The 23,964-nt window shown below is 40.1% G+C and overlaps 2 protein-coding genes across 3 annotated transcripts in view; both read right to left on the bottom strand.

Moving 5' to 3' along the window:
- sapcd2 (suppressor APC domain containing 2) overlaps nucleotides 1-11,481 on the bottom strand; it is a 28,679-nt gene extending 17,198 nt beyond the window's left edge. Inside the window, exon 1 of one of the 2 annotated variants that reach the window (XM_022667769.2) lies at nucleotides 10,363-11,481. In XM_022667769.2, coding sequence (XP_022523490.2) covers nucleotides 10,363-11,239 — 877 coding nt within the window. In that variant the 5' untranslated portion in view covers nucleotides 11,240-11,481. The remainder of the gene's footprint in view (nucleotides 1-10,362) is intronic. The other variant, XM_007254017.4, reaches the window with a different exon arrangement.
- Nucleotides 11,482-18,545: 7,064 nt separating this feature from the next.
- On the bottom strand, nucleotides 18,546-22,565 carry tmem141 (transmembrane protein 141). Its single transcript, XM_007254019.3, has 5 exons — nucleotides 22,445-22,565; nucleotides 20,360-20,426; nucleotides 19,369-19,452; nucleotides 19,070-19,177; nucleotides 18,546-18,795 (listed from the first exon to the last, which is right to left on the bottom strand). The coding sequence occupies exons 1-5, from the start codon at nucleotides 22,496-22,498 to the stop codon at nucleotides 18,725-18,727; spliced, it is 384 nt and encodes a 127-aa protein (XP_007254081.1). The 5' UTR covers nucleotides 22,499-22,565; the 3' UTR covers nucleotides 18,546-18,724.
- Between the last annotated feature and the right edge of the window lie 1,399 nt (nucleotides 22,566-23,964).

Here is a 23,964-nt window from a genome sequence, read left to right as displayed (position 1 = left end):
TGTAAAACTCACATTTCCTCAACCCCCTTATATTTGCATAAAAGAAGATTAATTTAGAAACTGGGCAATGTTTTTAAACAGGTCATATCTCCATCTCCATTTCCCTTTTTGGACCATCCATTAAATGTGGGCTAACATGATCTTTAAGAGCCATTTGGCCACTCTCCCAAACCGTACCATGGACCGCGGTTCCCACTGACTGCAAGGGTGAGCGGACTTCCATTGCTGTCAGGCCTCAAGTACCAAGCGTGCAGTAATCTGCTCAAATCCACAGCCTGAACTGACGGGGATTACATCACCCAGGCCTGATCTGCTGCCTCCCTCCCTACATGCCAGCCTGCTTGTTCTGCAAGTGCCAGGGATTGCTGCTGCTGGAGACTGCCCCTGGCCATGTCAGACTTATAGCTCCAGACATTTGTAGAGGACATGAAAGACAGTAAGATACAGAGGAAACGATTGTCTAGTAAAGCAGAGACAGACATGAGCCAACTTGAGTGAACATGGGCCGAGCTAACGAGTTGAACAGTCTCATCAGGAATGAAAACTAACTAGAGTTGAAGACATGAAATAGTTCAGAACTCACTCCCTGGCCTGAACGGGTTTTGGTCACTCCCTGCATCCTGGACTCGATCACTATCTCTATACATGAGTAATGCAGACTACTGAGCTGTTCATGCGCTCTTAACGAAAAAACGTCATATCAAGAGCTTAACATCTAATGGGTTAGTCAACATCTCCCCATTGGTCAGTTTTTTGGCAGTGTGTTAGCCCTGTAGTCAGCACTGCACTAATTCAGCTGGGTTTGGAATGCTTCTGTTCAAAAGCTGCAGTGCCTGTCACGCAGGAGCATGGCCATCACATTCCAAGCATTCACTAAATGAACATCATTCCTTACCATAGAAGGGGCTTGATGAAGAACCTGTCACATACAACTTAAGCAAAGTACTAATATACACTAACCTAACGAACTGAGCAAAAGCTACATTCCTTAATTTATTTATCATATCCAGTCAAAACAGTCACTTTACTCAAAAATGAAGAATGATGAAGATGCCCCATAGAAGATTTTACACTCAAAAAAAGAAAAGTCAAACAAGAGAAAAACAGATGCTCCAACAATGAAGTTAAAAATTACAAAAAGATGAAAATTACAGTGGAAAGCAGCAATTAAATCTTTCATCTTTTAAGACATATACTTTAAGAAACAACATAATGGGACACATTCATTCATTCATTGTTTCTTCCAAAATCAGGGGTATTATAGTTTGTTGGAGTAGTCTTAGTAGTACTGTTGTGAAGACTGATTGCTTTTAGTGACAAGAGCATCATTAGTGAGATCAGGATGTTGGATGATTACCACCTCAACTCATCCCCAAGTGATCCTATTATTGGATGGAGCACCATCATTTCAGAAATTACAGTTCCACTGCACCACATTTCAATGCTGGGGACTTTTTACCCCTCTAGCCCAAACCTGACATTAGGGATGCTACCAGTAGGTTCATGTTTATCTGCTCCAGAGAGTTCTATTCAACTGGCAGTATCTCTCTACAAGAGCTAGACAGGCTGTGTACACATGTTAGAAGTGGGTACAATTTAACAAAAGTTAAATGCACTAATTTGAAGGGGTGTCCACAAACATTTGGACATTTAGTGCATGAGAAAATCTAATTTCTGTCAATTTGTTCACTGTGAGAAGAATTTTAAGCTGTGGGTCTGAAAGAATGAATAGCTGACCAAGAGTACATTACTGAGAACAAAACCTTTGTAAATAAAACAGCTCATGCTGCTGGTTTTCTCAGAATAGTGATCATCCCTGAATCCGGTCTTCATTAAATCACCATTAAATTTGGATTGTGAAAAGCAGAAAATGCATTTACTTCTAAGACAAAGGTAGAAAAATGTTCTTGTCAAACTCTGGGTTTAATATTATGGAGAAAAAAGAATAGATTGTACTTAATGATGGTTTTAAATGAAAATTGAATAAATGAAGGATATTCTCCGGCTTTTGCACTATACTGTATATACTTAATTCATGTGGATTTTCAGAGATGCAACGGACAGATTACGACAAGAGGATGTCAACTGGGTTACATCAGATAGTTTTGCTGCTTGATTCCCGTTAGAGAGGATTGCAGAGCTTGATTAACATACAGGGTAGGTGGAGTTGAAACCCCAGGGCCCAAACATGTAAGGGAACTATTGGTTGGCTGGGAATTGTTGGGAAAGTCATTCAATAGCATTGGTTGCATGATTGATTGACAAGCAGAAGTGTTTGTTCAGCATCCAACCTTAATTAAAAGAGATCACTGCTGAAGTGTTAAAGCTGTGCAATGATGCAGATCAACCGCCTATTCGTACTGTAGCAGCTTTGGAAGACAGCCATGTTTGTTGGAGCTTGGATAATTTAAGGAAACCAAGTGAATTAAATCCAGTTAAAAATTCTACATTACATTTAATTACAAATACTTTTCTGGACATGTGCAAACACGTCTCAATCCCTGTCTCACTTACTTTGACCCCAACTCAACCTCTGTGAGATTCTCTGCAAAATTCACTGTTTGAAAAGACAGCAAAAGACAGGAAAAGTAGATGTTCATTAAAGCACACTGTGACAACCATCTCAACATTTTGATTAGATCAAGTTGATACCCAGTACTGTCCGTTTACTGTGCCAGTCGTAGCTATACTACTAATGTTATTTTGGTTAATGTGTGCTAAAAAAAATGTAAGGCTATAATGAGAGTGAAGAAAAGATAAGCTCAATTGCCTCCTTCAGACAGTTCATAGCTTTGTCCACACAGCTGTCTACAAAAATATTTCATTTTATATAAGCTTAACGATGATCTAGGCCCAGTTACCCAAAAGTAACATAGTATTGTAATAAGTACAATGAATGTTTGGTTTGATTTTTTCTTTACCTTTTAGCAATGCTCTTTGTGCCAAGAGGCTCTAAATACACCTAATTCTGAATGTCAGTAAAGATGTTCATTTGTTATTCACTGTAAAAAAACTAAGGTGCAAAATGCCCTCTGTCTACTATGCGACACTGTTGGAGAACAGGGTATTTCAGATTAACTGCTGAAACCACAGTTCGCTTTTTTGAGACTAGTTACTGACATATAGCGGCCTGAATTGATCAAAAATATTCTGAATCTTTAACTGATTCTAAACAAAATCTTCTTTAATCCAAATAATTGACATATTTTTCTTAATACTTCCCCCCATCACATGTGTTCATGGAGTGTACGCTTAAAAACATACTACCCAATAAGTAATAGAAAGAAGAAAGCAACATGGAGAACTTGAAATAAATAAATAATAAAATCACTACATGAATATCACAATATTATAGAGAATCTCTTAAGTCTGTCATTTATTTTAAATTACATTTACATGCAGCTGCTGGATTTAATAAGGAATAAGTTGCTTTACATGAGTTTTCTTGGCCTATGTTTAAAAATGCTGCTGTTCTGTATGTGTCTGCCTATAACTGCATTATTGAAGTTTTACAAATACTTCTGTTAGGTGAGCGTATAATAGGTATGAAGGTTTGCTTCAAGCAAACACAATACAGCTCTGACAAATCTATCATAGCTTGAGTACTGTTCACTGTATTGTAAAATCTTGCCCGTCTCCATTTTTGCCATTTTTCACATAATTTAAAACTGGCCATAGTTCTTTACATTGTGTTAAAATGCAATGATGAATGAACCAATAGAAATGCTCCACACCAACAACCTGCAATTTTCAGGTCAGTCCAGCAGACAATTTAAAAATTGGCATTAATGCATCACAACACATCTCTTTGACCAAGAAAGACCAACACAAACATCGAAATCCTGTCTTGCAAAGTACCTCACAACTCAACACCTCTTCTTGCCTCTACCTGTGCAAATCAGGGTGTTGCTGTCTTTAGTTAGTTTGATTTGTTTTGCTTGTCATTCCTGGATTCCACATGCTAAAACCACCTGCTTAACTAAATGTACTTGTCTGATAATAACAGCTTAGCTAAGCAGAACAGCGGCAGAGACACCATCCAGCACAAACATGCCCTTAACAGTCTGTGTAGGTGTCAGTGATTTCCACTCAAGATGCTGTGTACGATTCTTTCCTCACTGATTTAAGAACAGTGGTATCTGTTTACCCTCTAACAGCTGTGATCAGGATTTGTATAGCAAATACTGGTCCTAGATCAGGTTAAAAGGGAGTATTCTACCCTAAGCAACATACAGTGAGGTCTTAGCAGAAGCAAAGATCTGACCCCCACTAAGCAGCCTTATCCTATTACTAAGGATCACTTAGTGTATTTCAGTGACAACAGAGAAGACAGCCTTCCTACAAAAGCTCTTCAGGGAAGTGAAAGTGAAGAGAAAAACAAGGCTACTGTACAGCAGAGCGATGGACAGGGTTTTAGCCTTTTCCTCTGGCTCTACCAATCCTTCTTTCTTAATGTTGTTAAATAATAAAAGTTTGGTACATAGAAGTGACATACCATGAACCTAAAACACATCTGTCAGTTTTTAGTTCTTTTCTGTGAGTAAAATTCTTAAAAAACAGGGCTGGAAAACTAAATTTACATTCAGTCAGCCCACTGGTGCACGACTTGTTAACCCTAAAGCTGTGCCACAATAAAAATCAACAGCTGCTGTAGGAGAAGATGGGTGTGTCACGCCTGGCCCTGTTTCCTGTCTGTCCTCGTGCCTGTGTTGTCCCACGTGACCCGTGCCCCTGTGTTCTGCCTGTGATTTTCCATTACCTCATGTCTCATTTGTAGCTCCACCCCTTCCCCAGGTGTTTCCACTCCCAGTGTGTTTCCTGTTATGTTAAAAAGACTTCCTCTGTTACTTGTCCTCTGTCGGTCTTTGCACTGTCTCCTGTTGTTCGTCTCATTCTCTGTGTTTCATAGTTTCTCAGTGTTTCCTTGTTCTTCGTAGCCTTTAACTCTCTTCCCTTGTTATTTTGTTCCTAGTTTAGTAGTTATTCCCTGTTTAAGTTCTTAGCTCTGTTTAGTTTCTTGTCTACTCCCTTGCCCTGTCTAGCTTTAGTTATTAGTTTATTTCTGTGTTCCCTAGTCCCCTAGTGTTTAGTCTTTTAGTAGTTTATTCCCTATATTTATACAGCTCTGCCTTGTTTAGTTTTGTATTTATTCAGTTCCTCGTTTGTTTTTGTCAGCCTCCCTATTTGTTTGTAGTTTATATTTATCTTCCTGTTTATTCTGTTATTTTCTAGTTCCCTGTGTTTTCCCTAGTTTATTCCCTTGCCCTGTTTTAGTTTATCCTGCCTAGTTTTATAGTCTCCCCGTTTGTTTATCTTTAGTACCTCTTGTTTGTTTGTTAGTTTTAGCTAGCCTCTGTTTCTTGTTTTTCTTTGTTTCTTGCTTACTTGTTTATTTGTTTAATAAATTCGCCTTACCTGTGAATACGTCCGCCTCCTCGTCTCTCTGCCTGGGTCTAAAACCTGACAAAAAGACCGACCGTCATGGACGTAGCACAGTGGTATGCTGCTCGGAAGGCGGACCTTGAATATCTCCGGCTCCTCGCGGAGCAAATCCGGGGAGATGACCCGCTCCCAGCGCCTTTCCTCGGGTTGGAGCCCGTCAGCTCAGCTTCAGAGGCGCCCACCGAGACCCACAAGGGCAAAAGGTCTCGGAGGAAACAGGCCCAGAAAGCCCGCAAGGCGCGGGAGGACTCCCTCCGGAGCGGGGAAAATTTTGGGGGGGCGCTGGGGCTGCGTGCTATCAGCCTCGGTCCTCGCCTCGAGGAGCGCGGGGGTAGCAGGGATGCAGGTTGTGAGGAGTCCTATTTCTGGGACTACACCGACCTCCTCACACCTGCGTCGAGTGAGGAAGAAGAGGACTACCTCCCTACACCAGCCCGCTTGCCGCTATCTCCAAGAGCGGTGGCTGAACCGCGCTCCGAGAAACCCTACGCGGCGGGCCAGCCGCGGCCAGAGACTCTCCTCACACCTGACTCTACCGGAGCGATTACAACTCCAGTCCGGGTTTTCATTGCATCGGCAATCTCAGGTCCCACAGCTGCAGCGCTGGCTCTTCCAGCTGAAGGGCCGGCTTTCATGGCGGCTGCAGAGCTGGATTACGCCGCTGCGATCCAGCCAAGCTCTGAGACTTTCTCCACGGCGACCCAGCCGTGCTCTGGGATTATCTCCGCGCCGGTCTCTACCGGCGGTCCCGCACTTCGGGCTAGTGACTCTGCCGGCAAAGCTGCAGATCCAGTCCGGGTTTTTGCTTCACCCGCGGCTTCAGGCCCCATTATTGCAGCGCCAGATCTCTTCATGCCACGCCCCGTGAAGCACGCATCTGAAACGCTGCACCCCATGATACAAGCGGCAGCCGCGCCGCTCTCCGAGATTTCAGCGGCGGCCGCGCCGCTCCCCGAGACTTCAGCGGCGGCCGCGCCGCTCTCCCAAGCCCCAGCAGTCCCAGCTGCTCCAGCTCAAGCCCCAGCAGTCCCAGCTGCTCCAGCTCAAGCCCCAGCAGTCCCAGCTGCTCCAGCTCAAGCCCCAGCAGTCCCAGCTGCTCAAGCTCAAGCCCCAGCAGTCCCAGCTGCTCCAGCTCCGGCACCAGCAGTCCCAGCTGCTCCAGCTCCGGCACCAGCAGTCCCAGCTGCTCCAGCACCGGCACCAGCAGTCCCAGCTGCTCCAGCACCAGCACCAGCAGTCCCAGCTGCTCCAGCTCCAGCACCAGCAGTCCCAGCTGCTCCAGCTCCAGCACCAGCAGTCCCAGCTGCTCCAACTCAAGCACCAGCAGTTCCAGCTGCTCCGGCCCCAGCCCAAGCACCTGCAGCTCCCAGAACTATGTTTGGGCCCAGGCCCCGTATTTCCAGGCCTGCTCCAAGGCCTCCTGACTTTGGCCCCAGTTATGTGCCCAGGCTGTCCCCACAGACTTTTGCCAGTCCTGGGCACCCACCTGTGTTTTTGGTTCCCCTGTCTCTCCCTGTCCTGGTCCCTGTATCTGTGAGTGTTCCAGTTCCTGTCCCCGGTGGTTTCTCTGTTCCTGTCCCTGTTACTGTGTTTGTTTCCGTCCCCGTCAATGTTCTTGTCCCTGTTCCCATGTCCGGTCCCGTCCAGTCTCTGTCTCATGTCCAGTCTCCGTCACCCGTCCAGTTCCCCGTCCAGTCTCCGTCACCCGTCCAGTTCCCCGTCCAGTCTCCGTCACCCGTCCAGTTCCCCGTCCAGTCTCCGTCACCTGTCCAGTTCCCCGTCCAGTCTCCGTCACCTGTCCAGTTCCCCGTCCAGTCTCCGTCACCTGTCCAGTTCCCCGTCCAGTCTCCGTCACCTGTCCAGTTCCCCGTCCGGTCTCCGTCACCTGTCCAGTCTCCGTTCCCTGTCCAGTCTCTGTCCCCTGTCCTGTCTCCATCTCCTGTCCAGTTCCCTGTCCAGTCTCCCGTTCGGTCTCCTGTTTTCCCCGGCCTCTCCCTGCCGCCAGCCCCCGGGGTTTGTTTTTACGCGCCTCGGGAGCTGCGCGTTTAGGGGGAGGTTTCTGTCACGCCTGGCCCTGTTTCCTGTCTGTCCTCGTGCCTGTGTTGTCCCACGTGACCCGTGCCCCTGTGTTCTGCCTGTGATTTTCCATTACCTCATGTCTCATTTGTAGCTCCACCCCTTCCCCAGGTGTTTCCACTCCCAGTGTGTTTCCTGTTATGTTAAAAAGACTTCCTCTGTTACTTGTCCTCTGTCGGTCTTTGCACTGTCTCCTGTTGTTCGTCTCATTCTCTGTGTTTCATAGTTTCTCAGTGTTTCCTTGTTCTTCGTAGCCTTTAACTCTCTTCCCTTGTTATTTTGTTCCTAGTTTAGTAGTTATTCCCTGTTTAAGTTCTTAGCTCTGTTTAGTTTCTTGTCTACTCCCTTGCCCTGTCTAGCTTTAGTTATTAGTTTATTTCTGTGTTCCCTAGTCCCCTAGTGTTTAGTCTTTTAGTAGTTTATTCCCTATATTTATACAGCTCTGCCTTGTTTAGTTTTGTATTTATTCAGTTCCTCGTTTGTTTTTGTCAGCCTCCCTATTTGTTTGTAGTTTATATTTATCTTCCTGTTTATTCTGTTATTTTCTAGTTCCCTGTGTTTTCCCTAGTTTATTCCCTTGCCCTGTTTTAGTTTATCCTGCCTAGTTTTATAGTCTCCCCGTTTGTTTATCTTTAGTACCTCTTGTTTGTTTGTTAGTTTTAGCTAGCCTCTGTTTCTTGTTTTTCTTTGTTTCTTGCTTACTTGTTTATTTGTTTAATAAATTCGCCTTACCTGTGAATACGTCCGCCTCCTCGTCTCTCTGCCTGGGTCTAAAACCTGACAGGGTGTTGCTAATGCATGTAGTTAGCGTTATCTGATACACTTTTTCTACAGGATGTGCATCAGTTACAGTGGCCCTTGAGCAAGGCCCTTAACCTCCAGTGCTCCCTGGGTGCCACATTAGTGGCTGCCTGCTGCTCAAGGCATGTGTGATCACTATATAACACTGTGTGTGTTTCCTCACTAGTGTTTATGGGTGTTTTCAGAACATGGATGGGTTACATTTTCTAGCAACTATACATAAATTATACCACTATAAAGAGGGTTTAAATGATCAACAGTACATAGCAGTAGCAGTAGCCTCATAATGATCAAACAAACACACTGTGAAACATACCTTAATTGGTAGTATTAATTATTAATTAACTATTTAAGATATATTAGGCAAATTATGCTCAAAAATTAGATTAGAAAAATCTATAGAACTTGTGAACTTTTCTTATTCACAGGAGAACTCTGATGTCTATTAGCTCACCTCCATTCTCCCACAGCATTTCCAAATACACTGAGAACTGTGAAATTGCACAACCTGAAATTAAGCCACAATAAGTTGACTGATGAGAACGAACAAATGGATAAGATAGGGGAACAGACTGTGGAAAAGCATGAATATTATAGAGATACACTGCCTGGTCAAAAAAAAGTCCCCACCTGGATTTAACTAAGTAAATGATCTGGTGTTGCTGCAGTTCAGGTCTAGGTTCAGCAACAGTATGTGCTGAAAGAATGAGGTCAGCTGACTACCTGAATATACTGAATATATGGTTAACAGTTCTTCACTGATGACACTGCCATATTCCAAGATGACAATGCCAGCATTCATGGTACTGGCATTGTGAAAGAGTGGTTCAGGGAGCATGAGATCATCATTTTCACACATGGATTGTTCACCACAGAGTTCTGTCCTTAACCTCATTCAGAATCTTTGGGATGTGCTGGAGATGGCTTTGTGCAGTGGTCAGACTCATCAATGCAAGATCTTGGTGAAAAAATAATGTAACACTTGAAATAATGCTTGTGATGTTAGCTTATTAAAAATGATTTCAAGATAGCAGCACCTGGAGAACTAGCTACCTTAAGGTACTATGTGTATAAACCGTATCTACCAATGAAGGTTAGAGCTACCTTGGGCTTTTTAATGACGTAAAAAAGTAATTTCTTTGTATGGGTAATGCTATTCCCCATCAAGCTTGTTGGGAGCACTGACTAAAAGCACTGTATTTCAGAACACTGGGGATGAACAGAGGTGGGCTTTTTGATTCAGGTTTGTACTCCTTATCATCATGTTTTACAACAACCCAAGTATATTTCACATTCACGTCAATGCATGTTCGAATTTTTACTAGTTATAGTTTTATCACTTTTATATATAATTGGAATTGAATCAGATTCTAGGCGTACACACAATAAACCTCCCTAAAAAAACAAAGATCTTGATAGATTATTATAACTAGCTAGTAACATAGGGTTATATGATTAATTACATTAGTAAACTACAGCTCTGGTAAAAAATAAGACACCAATTAAAAATGATGAGTTTCTTTCATTTTACCAATTTGAAAATCTCTGGAATATAATCAAGAGGAAGACTGATGATCACAAGTCATCAGACCAAGCTGAACAGCTTGAATTTTTGGTAACAGGTGTGGCATTAAGTTATCCAAAAGCATTGTATAAGACTAGTGAAGGAGAACATGCCAAGATGCATGAAATTACTTCAGCCATTATTTCTCATTTTCTGCAAACAAATGCTCTAAATGACAATATTTTAAGTTGGAATTAGGGAGAAATATTGTCTGCAGTTTATAGATAAAAAAACAATGTTCATTTTACTCAAATATATACTTATAAATAGCAAAATCTGATTCAGAAACTGAATTTCTTAATTGTTTTTTCTTCAAGAGCTGTAGCTAACTGAATCGGTGAATCGGTTCCTTTTTAAAGACTGTAAATTTTGTCTGAAACTGAAAAAAAAACTGTAAAAGCTGTGTAAAACAGATTATAACTGCTAACCTCTCCACACTCAACAGTTTAAACGACAGTGCTGAAAGTGTTGAAACTCACTCGGCTTTGGGAAGTAAGATGATTCGAGCGCCAGTGACTCGATTGAGCGGACTCGACTCTGCTGCTGCGGCTTCTTGGCGGCGCGAACCGAGTCAGTTCTGTGAACGACGTGCTCGTGCCCGACCTGCGCGCGCTCCAGACTCCTGCCGGTCCGCTCGTACCCTCCACCTCCTGCTACTACTCCTGAGCCGGGGTATCTGGGGGTGGCGCTCGTCAGGCTGGCATAGGTGGAGGAGTCGCTGGAGGGAGGCTTGCTGGAGGTGGAGAAGCCGAGCGAGCCGCTGTCCTCGGATCTGGAGCGGCTCTGGAGCGAGGATGCTCGGCACGGGTGGTGGGGCTGATGGTGATGCGGGACGTTGGCCCCGTTGCTCGGGCCGAGCGGCCGCACTTTCCCCTCGTAGGGTCGCGGCGCCTGGGCGGCTTTGTGAGCGTGGGGAAGCGGTGGATGTGCCTTGGAGCCGTTGGGGTACGAGTGCGGGGCTTTGGCACTGTTCTCCGGGTTCAGCATGGAGTACCGAAGCCCCGCGACGAAGCGCTCGAACGTCAGGCAGCCGTGCGGGGGGCTCACCCGCCTCAGGCACTCCAGCACCCCGCCGGGTAAACCCTGCGTCTCCGCGCCCTGCCAGCGGCTCTCGATCTCGGATATGTGCACGTAGCCTCGCCTGCCGTCGTCCAGGATGTCAAACAGGGTTCTCAGACTCTGGAGGAAGGCTTTGGGCAGCCCCTCCGTGGCGAACTCCGCGTCCTTCGGCTGCATTTTGCACACTTTCCCCCCGCCTGAGTGACTACTCGGCACGGCCTCCTTTCTGACAGCAGACCCGCAAGAGTTGGTGTGAGCTTTCCGCTTGCAGTTGGGGTCCGCCGCCACTAAAGCCATGAAGTTATGAAGAATTTAGGATATAAACTCCACACGTATGAGCTCCAAAACCTCTAGTACCAGTCCTACAGTCCACAATCCTAAAGTTAAATCACAAAACTTCTTTGTTTACAGTCTCTCTCCCCATCTACACACACACACACACACCCTTCAGCCACACTACTCCCACCGCAGCAGCTCCCGCTCTGTTCCCGCACAACTTTCCCCTCCACACTTTTCTTCTCCCCGCCCTCGCCTCGCCTCGCTCCGCCCCTCTGGAACGGTTGTGCCGCTCCACTCATCCGCGCTCCCATTGGTCAGTCCTGAGCTCGCTTCACGCTGATTGGCTGCAACCACAGCAACACCGAGTTTGAGTTTCAATTCTATTATGTATTTGAATGTCAGTCAGCCAGTAAATTCTCACCAAAACCTTCACCATCCATGTGAAAAGATGGAGCCTCATTTATACCTTATTTACTATATTTATGTACGTATGCATGTATCAATTTATCAGACCATAAGCAAAGCCCACGAATATACAGGTTACATGTATAGAAAAAATATAAAAAAATTGAAAAGTTACTTCATTTCAGTAATTCAGTTCAAAATGTGTAACACATATATTGTATAGATGTATTAAACACAGCGTAATCTGTTTTTAGTGTTTGTTTCTTTTATTGTTAATGATTATGGCTTGCAGCGAATGAAACCCCCCCCAAAACATTGTTTCAAAATTAGAACATTATATAAGACCAATTGGAACTTTTGCCAATATGCCAAGTCCTCCTGGAAAATGAAATCCTGACTTTGGTCTTGATATAACACAGTAGACCAACACCAGCAGACGACACGGCTCTCCAGACCATCACCAATTGTGGAAACTTCACATTAGGCCTAAAGCAGCTTGAACTGTGTTTCTCTCCACTCTTCCTCCAGACTCTGATCCCTTGATTTCAAATGAAATGCAAAATTTACTGATGATCAGTGATGGTTTGAAAAGTCATGTCATCTGCTGGTGTTGATCCACTGTGTTATATCAAGTCTAAAGTCAGTGCAGTGTTTTCCTGAAAAAATCTTACAGCACTTTATGCTTCCCTCTGCTGATAACTTTCATGGAGATGCAGATTTCATCTTCCAGCAGGACTTGGCACTACTATTGGCAGTTACTAAAATAAAGTAACTTTTCAATGATATTAAATTTTCTTGAGATTCAGTAGCATATTATTTATATGCACTGGCTTTTTCACCACTGCATGAATGAAATAGTGTAAATGAAGAAAGAAAAACATTGGCAACATTTAAAAATATTTATTTGACACTGAACATTTTAACATCCCAGCAGACTTACTATCAAAGCATAATATTATGTGGCACAAATTGTTCAGTATTTTTATTATTTGTCTGAACATCTTTGTGGCATTTTTTAAACAAACAAATTGGTTGCTAAATGTTTGGCGCATCCTTAATGAAATATATACAGGATGTATATCTCTAGATTTATATATCCAACAAAATAAAAAAAAAACCTCAACACAGCAAAGAATAAAGAAAATCCTTATTTTGCTGCTGTTACAAAAGTACTAACTACAGTTGTCCTACTTTAAAGAAAAAAACTTTAATCTAACAACACACATTTAAGTGCATAGATGGCCGACCATTTTGACAAATATTTCTTGAATTATGTACCTAAAAAAGGCAGTTATTCTGTAAGATATTGGTTTAAGAGTTTTTAAAGTAAAGTCTCTCTCTACTGTTTTCACAGGCTAATCAACAGCAGGCCTTTCTAACGGTCATGTAATATGAGTAGAGTTTCAGTAAAAGCTTACAGAATTTCTGGCCTCCTCCTGGACCTCCCAGATTGATACAGAGAATGAAAGAAAGAGTAGTTTAGAACATACACTTGCTTTGTTTTATTTTTTAGCATCAAATTGTATACAGTTTCATAAAATATAGATACTATAGCTGTAAATACATACACACAAGATTTATGATTAAACAAAACAGATTGTTATTGTATATACATTTTTTTGACAATAGCCTATTGTGAATCTTTTGTATTTGTCAGCAGTAGAGAGTGTAGTGTATATCTGGACTCACACTAGCTGGGGATAGCAAAGATAAAGAACAATAGTTGTAAACAGCTACTATCTCTTTCTCACTCTCAAGAGACAGGCTAATCAAACAGTAGCCCCTCAAAAACGCTGTGTAATATGAGTAGATTTTAAATACAGGCCTACAGAACTGGCCTTGTCATGTTCCTTAGGGATTGGCTATACCATTTATACAGAAGGAAATGTAGTTTCTATACTGTTGTGTTGTCCAGTTTCAGAAAATATATGTAGACAATATATAGATGTAAATACACAGCTATGAGAGAGAGAATTGTGGTTGTACTTAAATCTAATTTTCATTTATTTGACATTCAGTACTAGTGTAGTGTGTATATAACGCTTAAGTAATATGTTATATTTTGTATTTGGTAGTATCTGGACTCTAGTCTATCCACACTAGCTGGGAATATTTTCTAAGAAATTATTCTGAGAATAATGGTTTTAAACAGTTATGATTTCTTAAGTGTTGACACAAGCTAATCAATAACCGCCCTCATAGTCGTTGTGTAATCTGAGTAGGTTTTAAGTACAAGCTAACAGAAGTGGCTTCCTCAGGGTCCTTAGGGACTGAAAATACCACAGATACAGGAGGAAAAGGAGTTTTTGTTATACACATGTGCTATTTTTGTACTTTTCAATATGAGGATAAATCCAGTTTAAGTCAGTAATGTAAAAAATATATGTATTTTTTATGGGAACATCCAAACAAGATCAAACGTTTCTATCAATATTTTACTCACTTAGCTGTTCCAAGTAACAGAAATTTTAGCAGCGTTGTCCACATGTCTGAATGCCAAAGATGCAAAAGAATTGTGAAAAGTATGTTTCTATTCACACATTTACTTTTTAAGGCATTTAAGCAAAATTTACGCTCAACCCCCAAACCTCAAAATAGAGAACTCTGCTTCATTATTGCAGAAATTTTGCATTTTGCCAGCGTTTACACAGTTTGTCATTGCATTCATTTCATAACCAGTCATTGTCTGGGGGCTGCAGGCCAGCCTGGGGCCCTAAGCAATTGATTGGTTGGCTTGCCTTTTTCTCAGCCTACCTTAAGCACTATCCAGAAGTGATTAGTTTCTTAGGGGGTCCTGGGGTAATTTTTTCTTTTATGGGGAGTCCTCTATGATTTTATTCCCGTCCAGAACAACCATGTATGTGTTTTTTCAGACATCCTCTGAGAAAGTTACAGGCTGAATTACCTACTGTTTGTCACTGAACTCTGTGGTCCTCCTGTAATTTTAGTCCCGTCCAGATCCACATCTCTGAGTTTCATCTCCTCGCATATAATAAAATGGCTATTTGTCCACTGCTACACACCGTAATTACACTTTGGCTGCACGTTTCCACTAGAGGTGTGCCAAAAAATCGATTCACATAAGAATCTTGATTCTCATTTACTACGATTCAGAATCGATTTAAAATGTCCCAAAATCGATTCTGAGGGGCGGGTTTTAGACTGATTTTGGGAGATCTTCCAGACACACACAGAGCGTAGGTGTTTGAGAATCACCGGTAAGATGGCAGAACAAGCACTATATTACATTAGATTAACGTGTAGTTTCAATGTTTTATGGCAGAATGCTTCATAACAAGCATAAAAAAGATCGCTAGTAGTTAGTTTCAGTAACTGTTAGCTAGCTAACTAGCTAACTTTCCAGTTCCACCTTAAATAACGCTACAGGTGGCAGCGGGCTGCAGCATTTAAGGCGGAACGGAAAAATACAATAAGCTAATCAGAGCTAATTTCAGCTCCTCATCACAGAGGAATTAAGGAATGGACCATATGAATTAATTTCTCCACCTCCTGCCCCCTTTCTGAAGAAATACAACGACCTTAAATTAACTAGTTAATCAGCAGCTGCTCCTGAACTTTAGCGCTCCAGTGCTATCATCACATCAGCCCAGCAGCGTCACCTACACACCACCGCTAGTAGCCTGGTAATAAAGCAGTGTTATTTATTATTTATTTATTGTTCATTAACGTCATTGTGATATCCCAGTGATTCCTCTGTCACTGAGGACCCACATTCCTGCACATTTTATTGTTTTTGTAACACATTACCTGCTCCAGGACCAGTGTATATTATGGAGGGCTTTTTTTCAATAAGATTCATAAGCCAGAAGCAGAAATTTTTATAATTCAAATCGTTTTGAATCAAAAATCGATTTTGAATCGAATCGTGGCCCCCAAAATCGGAATCGAATCGAATCGTGAGATAGTAAACGATTCCCACCCCTAGTTTCCACAGAGATCCACAACAGCGAGTGGAAATGGAGAAGTTTCTGAACGCTTTTTACAGACGTCCCCCCTGAGAAACTAATCCTGTCCAGATAGGGCTTTAGTTCCCTAATCAGTTCGGACTACGGCGCTGTCACTGTGATTCACAGATCACTGGTTCGAATTCTGGGTCATGTTGATAGACTTCAGCGGCCGGAGTCTGAGAGAGAACAATTAACTATGCATTCTAAAGGGGTGGGATGATGGCATTTTTTCTCCACATTACTTCTAATGAGATGTCGGTTATCACAGGCATCTGTTAAAAAGAGTCATTGGCTGACCACACATGTGCAGGTCTTCTCCCTCTTATTCTTGGTGTCATTATTAGTGATGGGTGGAATTCTTATGAATGGGGATTGTATAATTGGCTTTTAAAATTGGGTAGAAATGGGATAAAATTACAATATATATATATATATATATATATATATATATATATATATATATATATATAAACAGAACTAATTTCACCTTTTTGTAATGAAATGTGCAGTTGGTCAGTGTTCTTTAAACAACTGTGTTCATTACATGGACATAAAAGTATTTATAAAATGTATCATGATACCATAAAATTGTCTTATATTTCCCCCTCATAATTCAGATACATCATTTCTAAAACAATAAACAAATAAAAGTACAGGCTATTGAATCACATTACAAATCAAACATTGAATTTCTGAATTATTCACTCTTTGACCAGAGCTCAGTTCAAGTAGAGGATGATTTAAGAGCTGGGTCACTGCCTTATCTTTTTTTCATCCTTCAGGAAGCTTCAGACCCTACAAATCTCCAAGCTCTCGTCAAAGATGAGTAACACTAAAGGCAGACTGGATCACTGTATAGATTAAGGCCAACCAAAGGGGAAAGGCCAGAGGGATCAATTTTTTTTATTATTATGCAAGTATTCCTGTTTGTTAGAGTTAGATATGAACCACATTATTCATTTCAAGACATTGAGATTTTTTTAAAAAGCCAAGCATGCGGTATCCAACTATCCAGGCCATGGCATTAATGCTCAGCTCTAAGAGGGTTTTTAATCACTGTCAGAGCAGACTGGACTTTGGACTCTCTGCTTAGCCACAGGGTTAAGCCTAAAACACACAAAAACAGCCTTTTGTTTTCCCAAAAGCCGGCCTGAATTGTTTTATTAAACTCTAAGCAGAAGGATGCTGGGGTTTATATGTAATTGGGTCATATGTGTACGATATTAGGATAAATCCTATATACTGACCCCATTGATGCATTGGTTTTACTGTAGGCTGCATTACAGTATACTGTACATCTGTAAGCACAAAAAGAACGCACTCACTCCAGTAAACACATCACACTACAATTGCTCATTTCTTACAACAAGAATTACAGAGTGCAGTGAAAAGGTCAGTCCTATTTTAATCAACCTTCCAGCATGATGATGCCCTTCCTGCCAACAGCAATATAATATTAATAATAATGCATTTAATTACTCCAGTAAAAGACTAGAATGTCTAGAAGAGGAGCCATTTTCATATATAACACAAACTCCAAAAAAGAAGGAAAGTTGTGTAACATGTAGATGAATGTAAATAAAAATCTCCTAGACCCATGTTTTGTTCACAACAGAACACAGAAAACATATCAGATGTTGAAAGTGAGAGAATTTACCATTTCATGAAAAATATTAACTTAAATAATAAACTAAAACTAAAAAATAATTTAATTTTAATTCAAAATTTGAAGGAGGCAGATCCTCACAAAAAGCAAATATGGGCAGGGGGTTAACAATATGAAAAAAAAAAACGGCATCTACAAATAAAAAAAAACATCAATCAATAAATAAAATAGTGTGAAATTTCAAAAACTTGGATATCCCACCAAATATTGTACATCATATATTTTCCGAATTGAAACAAATATGAGAAATCCCTGTGCACAAAGGATAAAGCTGAAGGTCAGTATAATGTGCTGGTGATCTTCAGGTACTCCTCAGGTGGCAACGTGTTAAAAACAGACTGAACTGATTCTGTATTGGAAAACACTGCATGCACTCAGGAACACTTCCAGAAATCACTCAGAACAAAAGCTTGTCATGCAATCCATTAATGCAAGGTAATCATGCATCAAGACGAATCTTGTAAAGAACAAGCCATATCACATAATCCTGAAATACCTGCTGTCTTTTCATTTTAACATATATCTTATTCTTTTACAAAACTGCTGTAAGACAGCTAAACAGGCCTGGCCCTTAGATTCAGAGAGATTAAAACAAGTAGTGTAAAAACTCAACAGCATGTGGATTTTACTTCTCACCATCTTATTTTAGCTGTAATCCACAGTGACAGTAGCTATTACGTCATTTAAATCATTTATTTGAGTAAAACCAGAAGAAAGGGTCATGTTGAAACCTCTACATTAATCCCACTGTGCTTGATTCACTTTACAGATTATCCCTTGTGTATAAACAAGAATCACACAGCCCTGCTTAGACACAACATGTAGGTAATGGTCTGAGCTTTTCTGCCTATATTTATTTCTACCTACATATGCAGTTTATTTAGTTAACAAAAATGAAGCCCAATCTGCACAGATTTTCATGGGCTTAATTTAGCATAATTGTGAGTATAAAACTGCAAATATTTTGGATATTCCACCAGATACAGTACATAATATCATCTAAGAATTTAGAGAATCAGGAGAAATCCCTGTGCATAAGGGATAAATCTGACAGTCAGTATTAGATGCTGGTTATCTTCAATCCCTTAGGTGGCACTTAAAGTTAAAAAAAGAGTTAAAAACAGACTGTACTGTTCCTGTATTAGAAAACACTGCATGCACACTGTGAGACTCTGTAAGAAAACACCAACAATTGAACTGTATGAATATAGCCTAGCACCCAACACAAAAACTAAATAAAAACCAGGAAATCATAACAAAGGTCTAATTTAGCAGAAAGTCCAAATAACAATATATACCGATTTATTGATATATTCACAAACATATAAACAAAATCCAAACAATACATACATTACAAAACCTACTGCAGTTTATACATCCACTCATAAAAATCTATTTAGTTTATATTTAAGTTCCTAATACAAATACACAGAAATTTATGATCATCTTACAGCTAATTGTCACTCACTCCATCGTATCTCCATATTTTGTGACTTTGGGTTCTGTAGCTGTTTGAAGACTAGGAGGCTCATCTTCTAAAAAAAAGAAATAAATACAAATTAATTATTGTGGAATTGAAGGGAACTAGGAATATCATGTAAAAATGAATATGTGAAATGTCTAAATCTTTGGGCCAAAAAATAACCTAGTATGTTCATACCTTAGACTAAAACTGTAAGAACTAAAATATATATTTGTCTAAAAACGTATTTGCCACATTGCTGTTTGTTTAAACGTATTACTGTTAAGACTGTTTACATTTATTTATATACTCAGCAATAAAGACAAAATGCAAAGATGAATGTGTACTTGGTGAGCTGGACCTAGGCACGGTTCCAGTCTCGAGGAATAACCACAAGTCTGTGCACTTCATAGTCTCCCAGCGGGTCACTGAATAGCTGAACACTGAGGAAGCCACTGTGAAAGAAGGAGGAGTCAAAGCCAGAAATTTACAGAGTCATATTAATTCTATCTGGATGTGTTTACTTAGAATTATTACATTATTTAAAAATTACCACACTAAGATTAAAAAGAATACAAACAAAAGCAGTGGACAACAGGATGATATTGTAATTAGTTAGACACTGCATTGCGCAACATTAACTTACCGACAGACACTAGAAGATTCCACTGGAGGGGATATGGCAGTCTTTTTTGAAGAGCTCGCTGTGCAAAGAAAAGGCTAGCTGTACCTGTTTAATTGATGGAGAATGGTTAGAGACACTAAAGAGTACTAGCATACTGCAGTGCTCAAGACTTGTAGATTTAGTGAATCTGATTGTTTAGAAGTCTGAAAACATCTGATTCCAATTACTTGGGCACTAAAGGCACTAAACCCCCTAATTTCTGCTGACTCCACCCTCAGTTCAAATTTAAAATACTAAAAAAACAAAAAAGATTAGTTTAAGAGGGGCACTGGGTAATGTATGGGTTTAGAGGCAGGGCAGGAGGGAGAGCTGATTGGCTGAGCTGCAGCAGCAGTGTGCCTCTGATATCGGTGAGACGCAGATAGTTGGATCAGCAGGGGGGAGGTATTATTGATTGACTGATCTGCATATTGTGTTGTGTCTGCGTACCAAAGTACACAAACACATCATCCATGCTTATAGCACAGTTGAACCTGTGTGGGCACTTCAGAGGCAGAACGACTCCAATAAAAGCATTTTTTTAAAGGTTAGGAAATGTTTATAAAAATATTTAGGCAGGACTGGTATGTTTTATACTTTAAAAGAACACATTTAGCTTTAAATGGAAAAAATATGTTTATGGTTTATTGGCTATTTTAAGCTTCAGCTAGCACATAAAGTTTACACAGTTTATAGAATTTTAAACATACAGTTTATTCTCCATATAAAAGCACAGCCAATAAAATCAGAGCAGCAATCTTATGTTCCCAATAGGTTGAGTACATCCATCAGTATCAAACCTCACTATGCAATAGAATCCTCACACACATTTTCTTTTTTTGTAAACCCTTTTCCAAAAAAAAAAAAAGAAGAGACTATATAGTAAGGGAGGGATGCTGATAACATGCTTTTCTTCAGGATAAACTTTGAATAAACCCATGGACACACAGTGAATGATTTCTTATATACTTACCGATTATGAAGCTTCCTGTTCCTTTCATAAACGCTTGAGACTGGCAGGCAGCGTACTGCTCCAAACCCTGGAAATTGTGAAATATGGGTAAGAGTAACAGTGTGGTATTGGAGGGAAACATGATCTTAATCTCATATTCATTTGGATTGGTATGGGTTCCTCCCTCAATACACTGTAAAGTAGCAATCACTGAAAGAACTGTTTAAAGGTGTAATATTTAAACAAAGTGAAGTTATTGTAATGCAAAGGCCAGATATTATAATTACTCTGAATCATAATTCTGTATATAAACAATCACAGATTAAATCAGAATGCTCTACAAAATATTGCAGTTTTGCAAAATACTTGTTTCTCCATTTTTTGCCATTTTAACTGTTAGCATAATCCAAATGTATCCATTTGTTATAATGTGATAAAATGATGACACAACAAATAGATCAACAGAAAAGGATTAAAATTATTTCACATCGACTCTCATTTTGGAGATAAAAGGTTTGTGCAGAAGAGTGACCATATGTTTATAAGACCTTCCATTTACTCTTCATTTTCAACTCCTGCTCATGTTCCTCTTGCTGTTCTAATACTTCTTAATGGGTACTGGTCAGTCATTTGATATAGCAGATCAGTACAGAAGTTCTTATATTTTGATTATGACTTTTAGTATTTATAAGAATTGCTAATATTGTTTTGTAACTTTAAGAAAACAATAAATATCTAAGCTTTTTTATTAAAATCAGGGTAAAAACATAAGCAGTACAAGCAAATGTACATGAGAGAAATGACTGTTGACCCTTGTTCTTGTTTCTCTCTCACAGTCACACAGACGCAGATAACGCTTTATAATCACAGATCTTTTGTTATTAATATCTCCCTAAATTAGCTGTTTATGGGGCAGTTTAACCCTAGGGCAAAAACTTTCATATGTAAATGTGTTTCCCACATTTGTACTATTTTACCCCTCCTGGCATGCAGCAGGTCAGATTAACAGATTGTTGACAAGTTTAAATTCTTATAGTTATGTTTAAACCATAAAATCATTTCTGCTAGGCTTAATTAGTGTAATAATGTAAAATGAATCATCACTGCAACTGTTTGTATTACAGACATTTGAGTCTGCAAAACGTAAATATAAAATATAAAACTAAGCATTTGAATATAGATATGAATATTGAATTACAGCCTTTGAATTAATGGTGTGCCACATTGTACACAATCTTTTGTGACAGCAATCTGGTGATTTTAAAAATCCATATCATGATAACAGCAGGGCATTATTTACTGTGCAGCTTTAAGAATGTTTTTTCTCATACTAGTGTTTGTTTGCAGTTTATACACATTTTTTGTTATGTCCCATTACTTTTATGTTACATTATTTACATGCTACTGACAACTTTTATAGATGAGGATTTCATTTTCCAGCAGAACTTGGCACACTGCCAAAAGTACTACTCATATAACATTCACATTTTTTTAAGACACTGATTTTTGGGTTTTCATTGGCTGTAAGCCATAATCATTAACAATAAAAGAAATAAACGCTTAAAATAGATCTCTCTCTCTCTCTCTCTCTCTCTCTCTGTGTGTGTAATACATTTGTATAATAATTTATATCAGTTTTAGATTTTGAACTGAATTACTGAAATAAAGTAACTTTTTGATGATATTCTTATTTTTTGAGCATAGTATATAGCTGTATTTTCTTTCAGCCTGGACTTTTAGAGTTAATACCCAATACAAAAGGAAATACATGTTTTAAAAGTAATTTTAATGGCTTTACTCTCGTCCATACACGTAAAAAAATCCAATCCTAACTAGTAAACAAACAGCAAAATTATATTAGGAACCTCTGAACAGGAACTGAAGCCTTATCAGACTTTCAGAGGACTTAGAGGCAAATTCTCGAGAACAAACTCAAAGAAACTTTAACACTGTAACTAGTAAGTAGTTAGCTAGTTTTGTTTTTGTTTACACTCCGAAAACTCCACACCACCCAGGAAGCCACTTCCTTATCTAAACAGGCTCCCTGATTTCAGAGCCTTTAGTGTGCCACCAGATTCAGAACCGAGTCAGAGGTAAAGGACGCACCGGGTGTTTCTGCACGAGCCTATCATCCACTTTAGTGAGTCCCAGGTTCACCATGATCTATCCGTATCCACTGTCCACTTCTGCACCTGATCTCTCTTCTGTTACTCTACAGTCAGACTGATCATCCAATATCCCCCTCTACTGGACTGGAGAAAACAGTCCTTCAAAAATCTTCTCCTTAGAAATATAAGCATATTTATATACAGCTCTGGAAAAAATAAGGGACCACTAAAAATAATTAGGGGTTCGAGCACGTAGTGCTAGAAACCCTATTGTAATTGTTCTGATTATTATTATTATTATTATTATTATTATTCTTATTCTTTTTCTGCCATAGAAGTGATCGGGCAGAAGAAACCGTAAGGCCTACAGGGCTGAGACTTGGTCATATGGTAGTACTTCTCACCGCTACTCAGATTCAAAAGATGAGCCAAATCGGCCTCAAGGGGGCGCTATGGCGAAGGTCAACGCGTTAGGCCTCGTAACTGCCACGCCCTGATAGCTAGAGCAAAAATTCTTGCATTATATGATTCCTTGGTTAATGGCAAATCAAAAAGGTCAATAGAACCACTAAGCTCCGCCCACTTAGATTTTTTGCTATTTAGCATAATATGCAAAACCTACTTTTGAGAACTTGTCCTAGGGTCATTGACCAATCCTGTCATATTTGGTGTCAAACAACTCAGCAGAGTCCCAACCTCAATAATTATCAAAAAAATTGTGAAATTTGTAAACAATATGGCCGCCATATGCAAATTAATCTTACCGTGGCACACCCAAATTTACTCTAACAGCTGTAACTTTTGAATGCTTAAACCTACACTAATGCCACTTTAGACCTTTGATGCCAACATGATTCTGAGGTAGCCCGTCAATCTGTGTAGACATACGCCTCCAGGGGGCGGAGCCAAAGCTAAAAATCTGTTTCTCAGGAACCGTACAAGCTATGAAGCTCTCCTTTGGCATGTATCATCTATGGCCTATGTCCTAATGTTTTACAGAAGGAAAATTTGATATGCAAATTTTTGCGATCGTTATTAGCCAATCAGTTTCCAGCAAGCTTTTGACAGGCTAAACAATGACCAATCAGGACGATACTCATACCCTCCATGTATCTCAGGGCCTTCTATCATCCATTAAAATATGGCGTTGATTGGCCTCAAGGGGGCGCTATAGCAGAAAATCAGTTATATCTAAAGGTACAAGTGGCCTAGGCTTGTTATTCTTTTTTAGTTGTATACTTTGCTGTAGCCTTTACAACTTTGTAATTACATGTGTTTACCAAAAATGCAAAGATTTTCATCAGTGGCCAAAAGAGTAAAAATTGCTCTTTTCGAACTTGTCTTTAAGTCCTTAATCAATCAAAACAAATTTGGTCTTGATGCAATCTTGAGACCCTGTAGGTAAATAATTATCAAAAAAATCATGACATTTTAACTATTTGAGGCCCATAAACCTTGATCAAACATGTACGTGAAAGCCTTTTCAGAGTTATTTGGCCAAAACTCTGTCAAAGTTTA

Source organism: Astyanax mexicanus, chromosome 1 (assembly GCF_023375975.1).
Source record: "Astyanax mexicanus isolate ESR-SI-001 chromosome 1, AstMex3_surface, whole genome shotgun sequence".
Lineage (NCBI taxonomy): Eukaryota > Metazoa > Chordata > Actinopteri > Characiformes > Acestrorhamphidae > Astyanax > Astyanax mexicanus.
This window is presented reverse-complemented; position numbering and strand designations above follow the sequence as displayed.

What these genes read in the sequence shown, in the direction of transcription:
- tmem141 (XM_007254019.3), bottom strand. Translation starts at nt 22,498, where the DNA reads ATGGTGAACCTGGGACTCACTAAAGTGGATGATAGGCTCGTGCAGAAA. An exon ending in GGCTCGTGCAGAAACACCCG is followed by an intron (nt 20,427 to 22,444) that starts GTGCGTCCTTTA and finishes CACAATTTCCAG; the next exon opens with GGTTTGGAGCAGTACGCTGC. An exon ending in GAATCTTCTAGTGTCTGTCG is followed by an intron (nt 19,178 to 19,368) that starts GTAAGTTAATGT and finishes CTTCTTTCACAG; the next exon opens with TGGCTTCCTCAGTGTTCAGC.